This window comes from Gymnodraco acuticeps, unplaced genomic scaffold (genome assembly GCF_902827175.1).
Source record: "Gymnodraco acuticeps unplaced genomic scaffold, fGymAcu1.1, whole genome shotgun sequence".
Taxonomy (NCBI): domain Eukaryota; kingdom Metazoa; phylum Chordata; class Actinopteri; order Perciformes; family Bathydraconidae; genus Gymnodraco; species Gymnodraco acuticeps.
Genome location: NW_022990440.1, coordinates 709,929 through 726,915, shown reverse-complemented (window position 1 = coordinate 726,915; position 16,987 = coordinate 709,929). Strand labels below are relative to the sequence as shown.

The 16,987-nt window shown below is 40.6% G+C and overlaps 1 protein-coding gene across 1 annotated transcript; it reads right to left on the bottom strand.

Annotated features, from left to right (window-relative positions):
- Nucleotides 1–1,001: 1,001 nt before the first annotated feature.
- LOC117552045 (long-chain-fatty-acid--CoA ligase ACSBG2-like) lies at nt 1,002–15,801 on the bottom strand. Its single transcript, XM_034225238.1, has 15 exons — nt 15,757–15,801; nt 13,880–13,945; nt 13,654–13,775; nt 8,040–8,323; nt 7,481–7,569; nt 6,819–6,939; nt 6,651–6,731; nt 6,285–6,434; nt 5,510–5,677; nt 5,244–5,425; nt 4,191–4,424; nt 3,148–3,365; nt 2,892–3,031; nt 2,565–2,808; nt 1,002–1,852 (listed from the first exon to the last, which is right to left on the bottom strand). Exons 2-15 carry the CDS (start codon nt 13,933–13,935, stop codon nt 1,764–1,766), a joined length of 2,178 nt encoding a protein of 725 aa, XP_034081129.1. The 5' UTR covers nt 13,936–13,945; nt 15,757–15,801; the 3' UTR covers nt 1,002–1,763.
- Between the last annotated feature and the right edge of the window lie 1,186 nt (nt 15,802–16,987).

Genomic DNA, 16,987 nt, shown 5'->3' with positions numbered 1-16,987 from the left:
AACGCCACTAATTATTTTAACTCATGTGTATTTTTTTTCCTCGGCCGCCCCGTAGTTTCAGAGCGCATGGAGTTTAAAATACCATCTACAAGCTGATGCTGACAGCCCCGCTCCTGCTGCCCGCTTGTGGCAGACCACACTTCCAAGCTTACCGGCAGGCACCGACTGGCCATCTGGAGGACCGGGAGGGTGTGTGTATGTGTGGCCCGAGCAAGCGAGAGAGAGACCTTACGTGCATTGTTGTTGTTAGCATCTGGTGCTAGCTAGCTGCGCTAACGGATACATTTCGCCACAACTGCGCCGAGCACTTGACTTTATGCAGGAAGCCAGACAGTGGGACATTGTACGAAAAGTCAGCACACTCAGCACGGATAGTGTGCGCAACATGATTTCAGGGTCCAGGCAGCTCCCGTTCGAGCATATGCCTTGAGTTGCACATAGCTCCAACGATCCATCACACACACACACACACACACAACACACACACACACACACCACACACACACACACCACACACACACACACACACACACACACACACACACACACACACACACACCCCATTTGTATTGTATTATTGAATGAGAGGTTCCAGGTTGAATTGAGGCGAATATTTGTAATGTTCAGAGGTTGTTGTGTTTAATATTCATGAGTATATTTGTCATTGTTGAAATGATAATAAACATTAGCATAAAGCATATTTGTCCACTCATACGTTGATAAGAGTATTACAAACTTGAAAAATATTCCTCTAAGGTACATTTAGAACAGATAAAAAATGTGCGATTAATTTGCGATTAATCGCGATTAAATATTTTAATCGACTGACAGCCCTAGTATATATAAACATATACATATGATTACATTCATAAGTTTATGTATGTGTTAATATGTGCCTACTAAATAAATACATTTAGCAGAGCAGTGGTTTATATCCCTCCAATATGCACTGTACAAATTAAAGTAATGATTCATTTCTTCAAAGTACAATTTGAAACAAGTTTGGTCGATTCGTTCCCTCTTTATTGACAATCGTGGAACATCTGCCACAAAATAAACATTTTAATATTTGTCAAACTGTACATGGAGAAGCACAAATAAAAATGTATGCTTTAAAATTGCACTTGTGTTGGGAAAAATGTATCAACTTGATATTCTTATCTTAAATCAAATATTTCATCCAGTTTTTAGGGGGAATGTATACAGCTTTGCTAGATTGGAATGATCTCACAACATGAGAACGAAATTGGCGATTAATGCTGTAAAATCTTTGAGTAGTAATCTTTATGAATCGCCGCTTCAAACATAGTGTAAGCATTCTGGTAAGCTTATGTCCAAGTGAGTTTCATCTCTCAGGCCACAGTGGAAGAACAAAAGTTCCTTAAAAAACAAAAAAATGATGAATGACACAATCCAGTGTTTTCCGTATATGCCAACGGGAAATGGCAAGATTTGGCTCTGATTTGGATGATTTATTTACAAAAGGTGCACAGCTGCTTTGAGACCGTATGTACATTTAACAGCTTAAATAATAACAGAAGCTTATTTAAACATAGCAGCAAAAACACTTTTCTATTAAAAACACAATCAGATTTATGATTTTTCCCCTTAAATAAAAAATGTATTTTGAAGGTTTAACATTCAGTTGAAAAGAGATTGATATACTTCACAACATGACCTCTGTGCACAGTAGAACATTCATAAACATGCCTGCAGTTTCTCAGAACACCTATCCTCAGCATTATCTGTGCAATTACAGTCTACTACTTTTCCATGGCCACTCCATACAATTCGTTAATTTTCTCCTGGTACATCTTCACAACAATGGGCCTCCTCAGTTTCATGGTGGGTCCTGCACAGACGAAAATTAGAAAAGAAAGGCAGGTTAATTCTGTTCTGTTCTTAAATCTCAAAGTAGAGGCACAAACATTTGATCCACTGCAGATTTGAAATGTTTTTGGGTGATGTTGGGGAGATATTTTCCAAGGTCCATAGCTTTGACCCAGTTTATCAGTTCATGATAGAACATGATAAGTCCTGACCTTGGCTGCTGTGCTCTCAAGTGTTCTGTCTCGCTGTTCCTGCCTGTTGGCGTCAGCTGATAGAGGTGTTATGATTCTATCTTGTTATGCACAATGTTGATTATTCTCTCTGAACTAGCTAAATACACGGGTCTGGGGTAGAGTTCTTCAGATTTTACGTGGCAACTCTCCCGTGAAGTCAGAACCTCTGACTCGTGACTTGTTTTGTGAATTCTCTGGCCGAAGCTCCAAATAAACCATCAGTGTTTGACATCAAAGCTCCAGCTCTCCCCGTATCTCCTTCCTGAGTCGGTGACTCCCACTGCATTGCTACACAGAAGTTTCCCCCACAAAATGAGACATTTAATCACTGTCGAACAATCTTTCGTGGAATGTTGTCTGGCAGACAACACAGTCACAATACTTTCTATTACGACTTGCCCTCGATTTCAAGCTGATTGAACCTGGTTGTCGCTGAAGTGAATACTTCCTTGATGACAGTGTTGTTTGTACCTTTGCCCCAGTTTTAATAAAGTAACTCACCCAGTTCTCCTCCACCGATGGAGAAGTCTTGCTCCAGGATGACAAACTTCTGGATCTTCTGGGCGTTGGACGTCGCTCTGGCGTTGACGCGCTCTATGCCCTCCTGAATGGCTGTGTAGATAGCTGGCTCCTTATTGGCTATGATCCCTGACACCGTGGTCGCTGTGACGTTGTGCTGCTGGCAGAAACTCAAGGCCTCCGGGGTCAGTGCGTCTGTGGGATCGCCGTTGTCGTCCACCACACACTGGAAAAAGAGAGGGGTCATTACTGTGTGTGTTTTATTTATTCAGTAGCTGTGACCCTGTGCAGAAGTGGAGGCCGGGTTACTTTGAGTGTGACCATGATGGAGAGGAACTTCAGCCTGTCTCCGATCAGCATGGCGTTGCTAATGATGGCCACCTCGGACTTCACTGAGTCCTCGATAAGTACGGGAGGGATGTTCTCTCCTCCGGCGGTGATGATCAGCTCTGGGAACGCAACGTTGTCGTTTAACCATTCAGTTACCAACAAGTTCTTTTGATTGCTTTTAACTTGTGTTGAATCACATTTATAATGTTTTTTTGTCTTTGCGAACACAGCTTACCCTTGATCCTTCCTGTGATGAAGAGGAAGTCATTCTTATTGTGTCTTCCCAGATCTCCAGAGTGCAGCCAGCCGTCCTGGTCGAGGGCCTCTGTTGTTTTGTCCGGCATGTTCAGGTAGCCCATGAACACGTGGCGACCCCAGAAACATATCTCTCCACTCCCGTCCTGATCAGGGTTCTCCAGCTTTGTCTTGGCGCCTGGCATCACCTTTCCACAGCTGGAGAGTCAACAAATAAATAAACAACAAGCTCACCGTGACCAAATGTTGCACTACAACTGCACCCCTACTTTAACTTTTAAGTACATATAAATAATACATTACAATGTACATCATTGAAAGAACATTTTTCAGGTCAAAATAAAAGAAAACATGCTCCTTAGTGAATATTTAAACCTGTGGTTCGCAACCTTATTTGGCTTGTGACCTCTTAATTTCTGATTATAACTGCTTATAATAAACATATTGCAAATACTGTAGGAAGGTAGTAGTGAGGAAACATTAATAAACAACACATCTTAAATCCCATCTCATCGGACCCTGGGTCAGGACGTCTTCAACTGATTGAGCACATAATATTAATTACGCTACTATATGGTTAGGTTTAGAAAAAGATCATGGTATCTTACACAGGTATGTTACGTAACTTTAAGTGGCAATAGATAACACTTTAGCTCTCCCTTGTGATTATGAAGTAAATGTTAATTGCACCAATAAATGGCTGTAAATAAATGACACTATCTGCATTTAGATTAGATGCCTTTAAGCCTTGCTTTCACTATGCAAACGGTCCGTCTCTGGGTCATGATTTCACTTTCACAATTAAAGCCCAAAACATATACACTGCATCATCACCGCTTATCAACAGGAGCAATGTTGTCATGGGGATGAAGGAGGCAAAGCAAGCTCCAACCAACACTGCTTAAGGTAACATCACTTGGAAACAGAGGTGAGTGAATCTCACAAAGTCTTGTAATATTCTCACATTCATATCAGCATCACATTTGATATACTAGATTTGTTAGATAATGCTTTGCTGCTGACCTTGCGATGCAGTAGCTGCTGTTAGAAGAGATGGTATGTGGGCCGGAGCTTTCACTCATGCCGTATAACTCCAACAGCGGCATGTTCAGGCTCATGAAGTACTCCAGAGTGTCTTTGGTGACGGGGGCAGCGCCCGTGAAGCAGAACTTGCAGCGGTCTAAACCCAGCGCTTCACGGACTCTCTTAAAGACCAGATTATTAGCCAGCATGAAGCCCCACGGCACCTGATTTTCCCTATGAGCCAAATACAAAGTCACATGTGTTACATATTTGAAGTCATGAATTGTTAGTAATTAAGAACGGCCCATAAAAAAATAGGTAGCAATGTTGAGCTGAAATTGACCCATAACGAAATAACTACAGGATGGATTGCTATGACATTTTCTATAAACAATTTCCCCCTCAGGATGTTTTGTAGCCACTGTGGGTATCTCCACTTAATATGGTGTAATCATAAGCTCAAAATGTCAAACCACAATCATGCAGAGCTAATGTCAGCCTCAGCTGCATCAGCTGTTCAGCGTGACCGGCCATTTTATAATGCAAACATGAGGCTGGACTTCCTATTATTTTGCAACCCTAAAAGTCCGAACTGAAAGCCAATTTGCCTGATAATAAAATCAATGACTGCTCTGATAGTATAAACTCTCATTACAACAAAAAGATACACATGGCTAATTATTATGCAGAAGGACATCATTGGACCATCCCAGTTATTATAGGCTATATCTATTTCCTAGTATTGTGAAGGCATGCTCTGCCAAACTCTTCCTCTGATTAGCTATTGTAACTGTGCCTCACTCCTAATACCTAAACAAAAGAATACAAATATTGCAGCTGCAAAGGTCCGATGACATCATTTTGCGTGATCATTAGCCATGTGCTGCTGTTTGGTGCTAGTGTGTATTTTCTAAGCTACATGTATGGGCCATCTGCATAAAAACTATTTGTTACATGAAAAATGGGCTTTCGATCCAATTGGAAATCTTTCAGATCATTTGGATTTCCGAAAAATGGCATGGCACCAATGAAACAATCTTTGCTCGTCCTTACCCGTTCATGACACTGTAGTTGTACTGCAGGCCTATGGACTTGGCCCAGCCTGCCACTGCGCTCCTCATTGGGGATGCCTTGGCACCGACAGCTTTCATCTTCTCCTGCATCTTCTCCCACACACGAGGAACCCCCAGGAAACAAGTGGGACGAGCCTCCTTCAGTGTGTTCACTAAGGAGCCCTGGGAAAACGGAATGGAGATTATAGTCAAGATAGAAAACCTTCATTATAACTCAATGTTTTATACAGCTCAAGGTTTCCATACCTTGAGAGCATCTGGATCTGCGAAGTATGTTGTCATGGCAAAACAAACACACATCCACATGTCAATTAGCTGGGCTGCAACATGGCTGAGCGGCAGGTAGCTGACCAACACCTCCTCACCGTACTTAAGACCGGCCACGAGAGATGCCGTACGGACTGTCCATGTCAGCTGCAGATTAAAGACAAAGGTAGGAGTCATCAGAGAGTCAGAGACATTTTTCTTTAATTTTCACAAAGCAAACACATTGATGTTTAGAGAGGGGCCACAATTTCTTGTTTGATGCCCTTTTGATGTTTACATTCTCAGGAGCTGCTCTAAATCACAGTAAAAAGGTTGGAATCAATTACTGAATCTATGTATATTACATTTGAAAACCCTCCTGAATACCCTATTGAGGCCGACTGTCTGATGGTATTTGGATGTTTTAGCATTAAATGTTAAAATGTAGCAGTTTCAGGAGTTCCACATGGCTCTTTATTGGGTATTTACAAGAAGAACCACTGAACTAGATTCTGTTAAAACGATCATACATCTTCAAAAATTCAAAACAGGTTTGGGAACATTTTATTCTTCTTAATCTGAATATACATCAAGGCCTGCAGTATTCTTTTCAAATGTCTTTCTCTTCCTGACCCAGTAATCATTTTCACACCACGTTGTCCTCTTTGGCTTTGGGAGATGGTAATGGTCAGTTTTTCATATTTTACAAAACTAAACACTTAATTAGAGAGACATCTAATCTACAATAAAAATAAAGTAATTGTCTATAACTCACATTGTCATGGCTCAACATGACTCCTTTAGGGTTGCCAGTTGTTCCCGAGGTAAAGATGAGGGTGCAGCACTCATTGGCCCGAAGACTGTCAATCACAGCATCCAGCTGCTCGTCAGGCACGTCTTCTCCCTGCTTCATGAACTCTGCCCACTACACATATAGAGAGAATTGGTGAAAAATGTGTCCAAACCCAGACTAAAATGTAACTGATGCAGTTTAATACATTTAAGTGAATTATTAAAACATACATTTTAATGATCCTAATTTAGCTTTAAAAATGTAAATGGTGCTACTGTAGGCATCACACACAGTTTACTATCAGATCATTTGTTTTACTTTGTCAATATGTTTGGTGAGGGAACATACTGTATACAGGAAGGGTGCTTTCTGCTGCAGCTCGCCTTTATACTGGACAATTGCTTTCAGATGAGGTAGTTGATCTTTAACCTGTTGAGAAACGTGAATTACACAAAGTCATGTGAGGACAGATTTCTTTCTATCTTCCAAAAGTGAAACATTTTCAAAGGTCCTGACCTGCAGAATCTTTTCAAGCTGTTTCTGGTTTTCCACAACCAGGATATTAGCCTCACAGCTTTCAGCAACATACTGACAAGCTTCAGGGGAGTTGGTGGTGTAAATCCCAGCTGCCAGACCCCTGTGGCACAAATCAGAGAAAGGAGAGTATTCATCTCTGTTGAAGGCACGCATTATTCACTGTGGAGTTTGCCATTTTTAAACTTAGCTTGACAAGAAAGCCTAGTAAGATAAAACAAATAGTTTTTCAAGGTTGTGTTTGCCAAAATAGGCAGTTTCAGTTAACACTTATACAAGGGTAATTGAAACTTGAAGAATTCTAAAGTTTGTAATAACTACAAATCCAGTCAAAAGCCTGTGATTCGTGCCTTAACTACACAAGTTCAATGTTACTCAACAGCTGGATACAAGATTAACATCAGTACTTGGTTTCCTTAGACTTTAAACTGTTTTGTTCTAAACAGGAGTCGAGAGAGACAAAGAGATGGACTTTGTAAAGCGTCTTTGGGTCCAGAAAAGCGCTATATAAAATTAATATATTATTATTATTATTATAAGCATGCACAGAGCAAAATGTGCAGTGTCAGGTGACGCAATGCTGAAGCATCTCTACAAGTCCACATGAGAATGTATCTACCTTAGTTCTTTAAATGAGATCTTACCCGGCAAAAATGCAGCCGACGTCTGAGATGAACCATTCAGCTGAGTTGAATCCCAGGATCCCCACACCATGGTAACGCTCCAGCCCCAACTTAAAGAATAAACATTGTTTTTTTAGGAGCATGTTTCAATGACGCAGCAGCACTGTGTCTCTATTACTCTTGACCTACATCTAATTTAAAAAGCGACTACCTTATGGGACACAAACATGTCCGTGAAACAAGAGATGAAACACAAGCTGTTAATTTCACACGCCCCAGTGTTATTTTTCAGCAGCCTGTTCTCACACAACGCGATGAGAGAGTGGGGAAACTCTGGGGTAGCCTACTGTTTAAAACGCAGGTAAAAACGTTATGTGTGCCACACAAATTCCCCTATTTAAACAATGACTTATAGTAGTTTAGTTAATAAATGTAGGGCATACACAGGCTTAAGAGACACAAAAAATGTTCTGAAGGAGAGTGACAACATTCCAAAAAATAATCTGCCACTGCGCAAGTATTATTGATGTTTATTTTTTTTTAATGTATGCATATCATGTCAAGTTGCAGTCAAACAAACCTTGAGGAAGCTTTTAGCTGCTCCACGGCACTGCTCGTAGTATTGCCTCCACGTCAGGGTCACCCACTGGCCCTCTGTTTTGGAAACCAAGGCGGGACGATCCCCGTAATTTTCCACCGTCTCCATGAAGAGCTGATGGATGGTAATGGGGGTTACTGAGGCCGCACCCGAGCCCTCCATCCTCAGCCGCACCGCCTGGTCTCTGCTGGTGCTCCATAGCTGGTCTGCTGGGGCCAGAGCGGTCTGTGCTTTGGCCGTCGACAGAGGAACTGCCCTGGGCTCTTCTGTATTGGGACAACATGGGCAGCCGTGTTTACCCGCCATTTGTTACAGGTTAAATACGGAAGATACCACACCGAGACACAGTCAGCTTCAGAGGAGTCAGGTGAGCGAGAGGACTGCAGACATCTCTGGACTGTGGGCTCTAACTCCTGAGGTGTCAGAGCAACACGATCTGCAAGCTGTGCAGTGGATGAGGAAACACATACCAGATACTCAACAGGAATATCAAGTATACCTACCAATCAAGTTTGTGGAGAGGAAGTTTGACAAGAGTATCAAATAACACAGACATAATAGGCCTACCAGCCGCGGTGCCAGGATTTCAATTGTGGGTGGGCCAATGTAATTTCGGCTGGGCCTGTTCAAATGTTTTCTCGCGATTTTTGTTAATAATCTAATAAAAATAGGCTATGCCTAGAATGACATTCGTGTTTACTGAGAGCATAGTCGATGTGTTTCCAGTCCCTGTAACCATGGCGACTGAATGTATCTTCTCCGCCGGCCTCGCCTTTCTCTGAGAGGCGAAGTCCCGCCCATCTACTTCCGACCCATGGGACCTTATTTCGGAAAAATTAGAAATTGAAGTCAATGAGGAGAGAGAACTTATTTTTCGATCCCGTTTGAATTGTCAATCTTAAAAAAGAATTTCCATTTCAAAAAGTCACAGTTTGTCGTAAAACTGTTGAAATATAAGACTATGAAAAATACGCAACTAAAGACAAATCCCAGAATCGCGGTCCCGCATGCTGGCTCTTACGGAACCGACTAACTCCCCTTTTGTGTATGTACAGCTCTCAACATGCCCAGACTTGTAGTGATTTTCACCTCGTTTAATACTTTTCACCTCAATCTGAAAGGAAGAATTGAAATGTGCCAACGTGACGGCCGTCTTGGTGTATGGTGCGAGAGGGGAGATGTAGTTAATTGAGCGGTTTCACACAAAAAAAGTGTTGCTTCACAGTTTTTTTTTTGTACTTGCAAAATTATGTGTAATTCATGGCACGATTCAAACGGGATCGAAAGATAATCTTTCTCTCCCCATTGACTTCAATACATAATTTTTCCGAAATAAGTTCCCATGGAGCTCCCCCTGAAAGGGAGGGACTTCGCCTCTCTATGCCGGCACATTTTACAAAACACATTGTCCTTGCTAATGCTATACTCCAAGGATGTGTACTTGTCATACCAGTGGGCAGCGAAGCTCCTTTTCTTTTGTCCGAAAAGTGTCTGAGGGTAGGCTACTTAATGAGCTTTGGCCGTGTAGCCGCAGGGTCATCTATAGCTGATAGGTCCGGCAATGAGATGCTATTTTATGTTATCCTGCAACAGTTGCTATGTCCCGCAGAGGGACTGAGCTCAACGGGGGCACAACATTAAACACTCTCTCGTCTCTCTGAGGCGGGAAACTACAACAAAATGAACATATTTGACCGTGATTTAATTGTAATACACGTTTCAAAATGATGCTGAAGTAACAACATACTGATACCGGTTAGTAAAAACAATGAATGCATGCTTTGACAAGTCTGCAGACAGACGGCAGGCGAAAAACCTTTTAAAATGCGTGTTTTCTAACGCAGTATATGCTCCGACCGTCCACACTCACAACAACGGCCTATGCATATAGGCCCATACTTTCTGATCTGCTTTCGATTTGTTGTACTTAATGATATATTTTCCTCAAAACTTTAGGATGGTAGGGGTATGATTAGTTTGCTCCTTTTGCTAAACCTTATTTTGTTCTTCTGCAAATAGTGAAAAAAACAGAACTTCAGTCTGGTTCTAAAAATATTTGACATTTTCTTAAAGGTCACACATTTAAAGATCTGACTGAATTTCTGGCTGAGGTGGGAGGAGTACTCTCAGATGCTTAAATACATATATAAATATACCAGAGTGTAGAAATACTCTGTTATAAGTAAAAGTCAAAATGTCAAAATGTACTGTTAAGTAAAAGTACAAAAGTATTATGATCAAAATAAACGTTTAGTTACTTTACTTATTATGTGTTTCTGAGGTATAACATTAACAACAATTATATGATGTATTTTTTGGATACTGTCTTGAGGTCAAATGTCTAGGAATCCAAACTAGTATTATTAGAATCACTGTTTTGTAAGCTAAACATATAACTAGCTAAATATGGGTCAAGCTAGCAATCAGGCAGGTTCACAGGGGGTGAAAGCATGACTGGTGGTCCTGGGACGGTTGTAACACGGACCATCTGGGACGGTTGTAACATGGCACATTTACAATGATGGCTCATTTGCTCGAATGATCAATATTGTTGATTGGTGTGCATTGTCCCTGTAAAAATAAACGGAATAAAATACTGTACGTAAAGTGTGTGCGTGTGTTTACAGTATGCCAAATGTCAGAAAGAGGAAGACAGACAGGGGAGTGCCACTTCCTCTGCTGCAGAGGGCCTCAGATGAAGTTCAGGAGGGCAAATCAGTCAGGGCAGTGGCAAAGTCCCATGATATATGCCATGTCACCCTGTACCGGTTCCATACAAAGAGGCTGAGGTTGGAGAGTCAGGGATCAAAATCACCCCAAAGAGTAGGCTACTGGACACCAAAGAAGGTGTTCTCAACAGAGCAAGAGATGCTTTTGAGAGACTACTCTACCTGATGGAGGCAGCTGATTTATACTATGGTCTCAGCTCAAAGGAGAATAGGCTATCTATACAGATGGAAGTGACTTTTACACCTGCCACAACTGTGAATCAGATTAATTCCATCTGGTGTTCTGTTATAAGTTATGTTCATTGGAGGATGTGTGAAACCCCATTCAAATCTTGTTGCCTTAGAATTTGACAGCTTTCCCTCTTTTTTGTCATGTAGTGTGAAAAAAGGTAACCGTTATTAACATGTTACAACCGTCCCTGTTGTAACAGTTGAGTTTTTAAAAAAAATACATTTTCCAACCTGTACTTATTTCATAGAAACATCTTAAATACATTGTTTCAGTAGTTGACACATTGAGAATGTATAATATAGCAAAATGGCTATCCTAGTGTAAATGGCTTTTTACTTATTGGAGAAAACCCAAAAAGTGTTACAACTGTCCCTGGTCTCCCCTACAAGTCTCTCAAAAAAATTGTACTTAAATACAGTACTTGGGTAAATGTACTTAGTTACTTCCCACCTTATTTTTGGATACACTAAAACTTAACTTAATCTCTTCAACCTACACTGGCTCCAGGTCAAGTCCCGTATCACCTACAAACTCCTCCTCCTCACCTACAAATCCCTCCATGCCCTCTCCCCTCAGTACCTCACAGATCTCCTCCACCCATACATCCCGTCCCGCACCCTTCGATCCTCAGACTCTGGCCTGCTCTCCATTCCCCATTCACGCCTCCGCACCGTCGGGGACCGTGCCTTCAGTGTCGCTGCCCCCACCCTCTGGAACTCCCTCCCTCCGCAACGCCCCTTCTCTTAACATCTTCAAATCAACCCTTAAAACTCATCTGTTCAACATCGCCTTCCAACAATAACTCACCCCCCCCCCCCCCCACTTACACTTCCATTTCTGCCCCCTGTTTTATGTTTATGTTTTTTATGTTTTATGTCTTGTCCTTGTATGTTTCTTTGTAAAGTGACCTTGAGGTTATGAAAGGCGCTATATACATTCAAGTTATTATTATTATTATTATTATTATCGTCTTGTTTTGTATTGATCCCTTTTCTTTAGTTATATTATCCACAAGTACATGTTGCTATGTCCCTTTAGATCAGGGGTGGGGATCCTCCGGCCCCCGGGCCGTATACGGCCCGCGAGACCATTTGGTACGGCCCTCGAGGTAATTTATAAACACACGCAAAAAAGTTAAAGACATCTAGACCGCAAACAAATTAAACAAAGCGAGTGCCTGTTTTTCCTGGCCACGGTCAGGGTCCTTGAACACAACACGAGCCTAACGTGTCATCACGTGGTACATGTCTCGTCTGACAGGGGTGCAGTTCTGACGGAGAGCACCAGAACGTCGCTCCGGCACTTCCAAGCTGTACCCATAAGGAGCCGTACACATGCCGCAGTTTTTGCGTGGCTGTGTCTTTAGCTGAAAGCCCAGTGGCGATCTGTTCTACTGTCATAGTGATCATTACAGTCAATAACTTTGTTGTTATTAGCATCTGGTTAGCTAGCTATGCTAACGAATATAAGAAGCTTTTTCTCCAACCAGTGAGGTAAAGGCACATCTTTATATAATCATTATAGTTATAAAAAAATAAGAGAATAAAGTAAACGGGTATAAAATACTATGATAGTAAAAAAAAGTTGTTATTAATAAACAAGAATACAGTTTGAAAGGGGAGTGATTTGTAAAATATCCATAAAGAAAAAGTAAATATGCTTACAGTTCTTCTGTTTCAAATGGGTGTTGAGATGTTTCCATAGATCTCCTAATGTTGCTCTCAAAGTGCACCAGATTGATGCTTTTAACTTCAACATTTAAAAAAAAAAATCTTCCCGGGGGAGCATGCCCCCGGACCCCCCTAGAGGAGGTTAGGTACCCCCCCACTTAAATCATGTCCACATGGATAGGAAACTAAATACATTTGCACACATCTTTTGTCCATATCTTTCTGTTTTGGTGGTCATGCCACACCGTGCACGTGCATGCGCGGGTCATGGTAAAATATCTGGATTAAGAGGTTGCTTTTTCTTTGCACAGCATGAAAGAAAGGCCAAATGAATGGGCTGTGATTTTAGTTTTTTTTAAGCAGAGGTCAATAATTTGTACGGCCCTCGGAGGATGTTGAAAAAATTGAAATGGCCCTTGAGAGGAAAAAGGTTCCCCACCCCTGCTTTAGATTCTAGGGACCTAAAATGTTATGACTGTTTGAGAGCCTATCAGATTTACAAACTGAAAAAAACTATTTTTGCTCAATCCTACCCTGAAGCTAGAAATGAGGGTCATTCATAAGTCAACCTTATGTTCAGGTGTTATCTGAGGCTACACCACACCTCTTAGCTCCTGCAGAATGCTGCTGGAAGGGTTAGGCACCAAACAGACTTTGTGCATCCCCATATTGTTTGTTTAAGTATAGAACACAATGAATACATATCTCACAAACTCTACCCTTAATGCAGCTACTAATACAGTGACTCTTTTGGCTTTTTACCTTTTTTTAGACTTAATGTCTATTCAATATCCCCTTTCACAGGTTGCATAGGTTTCAAGACATTAGTGTTTGATTTAAGAGTTATACTGCCTTTTCAGAACTCATCAGTCGCTTTTAAAGATAATCAGAATTTCACAATAAAAGACAGCACTATTAGTGATGCAGTATATAGTACAAATGCATCACATTAGTTAGACTCTCACCTAGTGAAAGTCCTTCAGTGGCTTCCTCCAGCTCAGACGTTGAACTGAGCTCGGATGTGATGGCTTCTCCGTTCAGAGTGGAGTTCATCTTTAAGTCTGACATAGCCTTCTGAGTACAGCTGCTGTAGATGAACAACATTTTTAGAAACCTAGTTTAAAATCAAATGGCCCTATAAAATATACATGATGGATTTATTTTCTTTGGGACATGCATTATTTTACATACCTCTCAGCCATGACCGCGACACCATTGCTCTTAACCGAATCCTCTTGGACACTCATCTTGTAGTTGCTGGAATAATAGACAAAACAATTTTAGGACGACCAAAAACAAATGAGCATTAAGACCCTTTACTCCAAGCCGATCAGAATATCTTTAATGAAACTGAACTGCTCTGGTGATTTATACAAGACTGACACCAAAGTCATTGCAACAATGGGTCAGAGCAAGAGGCTGCAATTGCTAAATGTTCAAACTCTGAATATTGTGTCAGAATGCATTGCAGGACATCAGCATGCATTCGATATAGTAGACTACCCTTTGACCCAAATACCCACACTACAATATGCTGTTGCTGTATCTCCGACATCGCTGGTTAATACAATTTGAGGTGAAAAATAGTATGTAATGACATGTAAATATTGTAGAAAATTCATGATCATGGCTTCAGGGGTTCCTTGTGTGGACTGTGAAATAATGCCATCTAGTGTGTAAACCTATCAACTACTGTGTAAGATCTCAAGTTGTTCCTTCTAATAACTTAACTGTGTAAAGAGTTCAATCAATTCAAACACTCTTTCCAAGTCAAAGTCATACATTAAAGATTTCCCTTCATTTAAAGTTAGGGTTATACAAGCATTAACAGCAAATGTACACAGAATGGTTCCTTTCAGAGAGTTTGGTTATTACATAGATCACATATCAATACTGATGCTTTACCACATAGGCAGCATGTAAATATGTAATAGCTGGAACAGGTTTTAATTACCTTACATACAGCTAAAATTATTTATTCTACACAAAAAAATGAAATCTAAGCAGAATACCATTTTATAAATTGATCATTATGTTGAAATCTGTAAAATAACTTATAATTCCCGCTGTCAGATAAATGAAGTAAAGTAAAAAGTACAATAATCCAGAAATCTAGCAGAGTTGAAGCAGAAAGTATAATAGCATACAATTGAATTACCTAACTCAATGATGTGATTAATAACAGCACTTAAGTAAATGTGCTCAGTTACTTTTCATCACTGCAAATTAGCGACACATTCTCTAATTATATATGGCATAAAAATCATTTTGGATTAAGATCTGTCAACCCAGCAGATTCTCTCTCTGGCCTCTAGTTTTGGAGATAACTTTGGTCAAAAATGTCTTTGGACCAAAGTTCAAAACTACAGTGTGGCAATATGAAATGGCAACGGCAAAGTCTAATATTCTACAAATATCAATTCAAATTCCCTGCAAAGTAGATTTCAGTTCCATTAATAACTTGGATTTGTACATTACCCAGAAAGCAGATGTAACCATTGAAGAACACTGAGTGATATATTGAATCTTTTGGTAAAAATGTGTAGAAGACGTCCTATAGTCCCATAGGAAAACGTCAAAAGTAGTTACCGAGGTACAGTATAGTGACTGTAAGCCTTGGATAAAACAATTCATGCTTGTAGCTGCTTGTCTAGCTTTTATAGAGCACATCTTATTGGGAGAGTGATTTACAGTAAAGAAACCAAACAATTGACCAAACAATTAAAAGCTTGGCAGCCTGCCCACATCAAATGAGGGATATTCCGTTAGTCAGGTGTTTGTCACAAACATGACTTCCCTCAACATGTCAACAATTACAAGTGCGTGCATATTTCTCAGCCTTAAAATCATAAATGTAATTAAGATATGTGTTTATTGTGTTCTACAATTAAACTGATGTCAGCTTAAGCAAAAAGAGGTGTACCATGTCAGTAAAATAATGTTTTTTGTGCATCATCCTCATACAGGAAAGCTAGTCCCCATAGCAACTTATTACAATAAAACACACCTGACATAAGACTTTTCAGAATCTAAAAATAAAAAAAGCAATATGCTTAAATGTCCCCTACCTTCTCCTGGCAGAGAGCTGATTGACAGTAGCTGTCAAGTGCAGAACAGACTGAAATCAACCTTTGCCCGGCGCAGGCTTCAACTGTTGCCCCCTGGAGAGAATATCAGCCTATAGTGGACTTGCATGAATACATACCAACTTCCCCTGCACTAAGGCCTCGTCCAGAGCTTTGCACACTTTCGTAATCCTCTGAACATCTGCCGCTGAAGCTGGGCCCACCGGTTAAAGATCCACCAATATGCTTTATCATAGGTTATGGCTTAAGGTGAAGAAGACCCGTCACCTCAGACACAAACAGTCTGCAGCTGGTAGAAACCTGCTCTGTTTGTAATGATTATACCAGCAAACTGTTGGCGACGGTTCAAAACATTTGACAGTTTAGAGCAGATTTTATTGAAACCTTTATCATCCAAAATCGATTTATGAAGACAAGTCATTATCAGATATGCATGACCAGGCCTGTCAGAGAAATAATGATACAACTAGATAAGTTCTCTCCGTTTATGACTAGACTTTGGACCATCAAAAAGTTACTCAACGGCTGAACCAGACATGTGCAACTTCAACTTTTTCTTACAAATCAAGAGAGAACTGTCAAGATGACGGCAACACACACTAAAATGCACGAAATATTCAAGAAATGTGCTGATATCCTGACTTGACTTTCTTAAAATCTCCTTTTATTCTTCCACTTTTCTAACGCCATCTAATCATTTGGGATTTTTATAAAGAACATAAAAGAAATCAGTTCGACAAAATTATTCCTACTGGATGAAAGCGGTTTGAAATGTCCAAAAATCTATTCTGATCACGTTTCACTACAGCCCTGATTTCCTCTCCTCTTGCTGAGCTTCATATCTGTCTTTCTGATAACCGCGTTCAAGGATATTTCATAAGTAAATATAGAGGAAAGTTCAACCGTCCATTTCCCAAATGATCCGTAGTTACCTTGCTCACAGGTACCGGGGTCAGTGAATCATCCCACTCAGTCACACCATATGTGTCCCTGCTCCGACCCTCACTGCTCATATCTCGGCACATGCCATCTGTGAAGGGTGTGAATGGTAACTGAGGGCATGAATCAGCAGAAAAGTAGACGGCATACAAAGAAAACAGGGTTCTTCGTGTCAAAAGGTTGTCCAGTGAGAACAAGATATTAGAATACATAATCTATCACTGATGCTTTAAAGCATTTCAATGTTCCAGCTGATGTGGAGCACATTTGAATC

Bases quoted from the DNA above. Each gene is read 5' to 3' on its own strand.
- LOC117552045 (XM_034225238.1), bottom strand. From the start codon at position 13,935: ATGAGTGTCCAAGAGGATTCGGTTAAGAGCAATGGTGTCGCGGTCATG. The intron at 7,570-8,039 runs GTTTGTTTGACT...TTATTCTTTAAG, and splicing joins CAGCTAAAAGCTTCCTCAAG to TTGGGGCTGGAGCGTTACCA. The intron at 4,425-5,243 runs GTAAGGACGAGC...TTTGGCTCATAG, and splicing joins AACTACAGTGTCATGAACGG to GGAAAATCAGGTGCCGTGGG.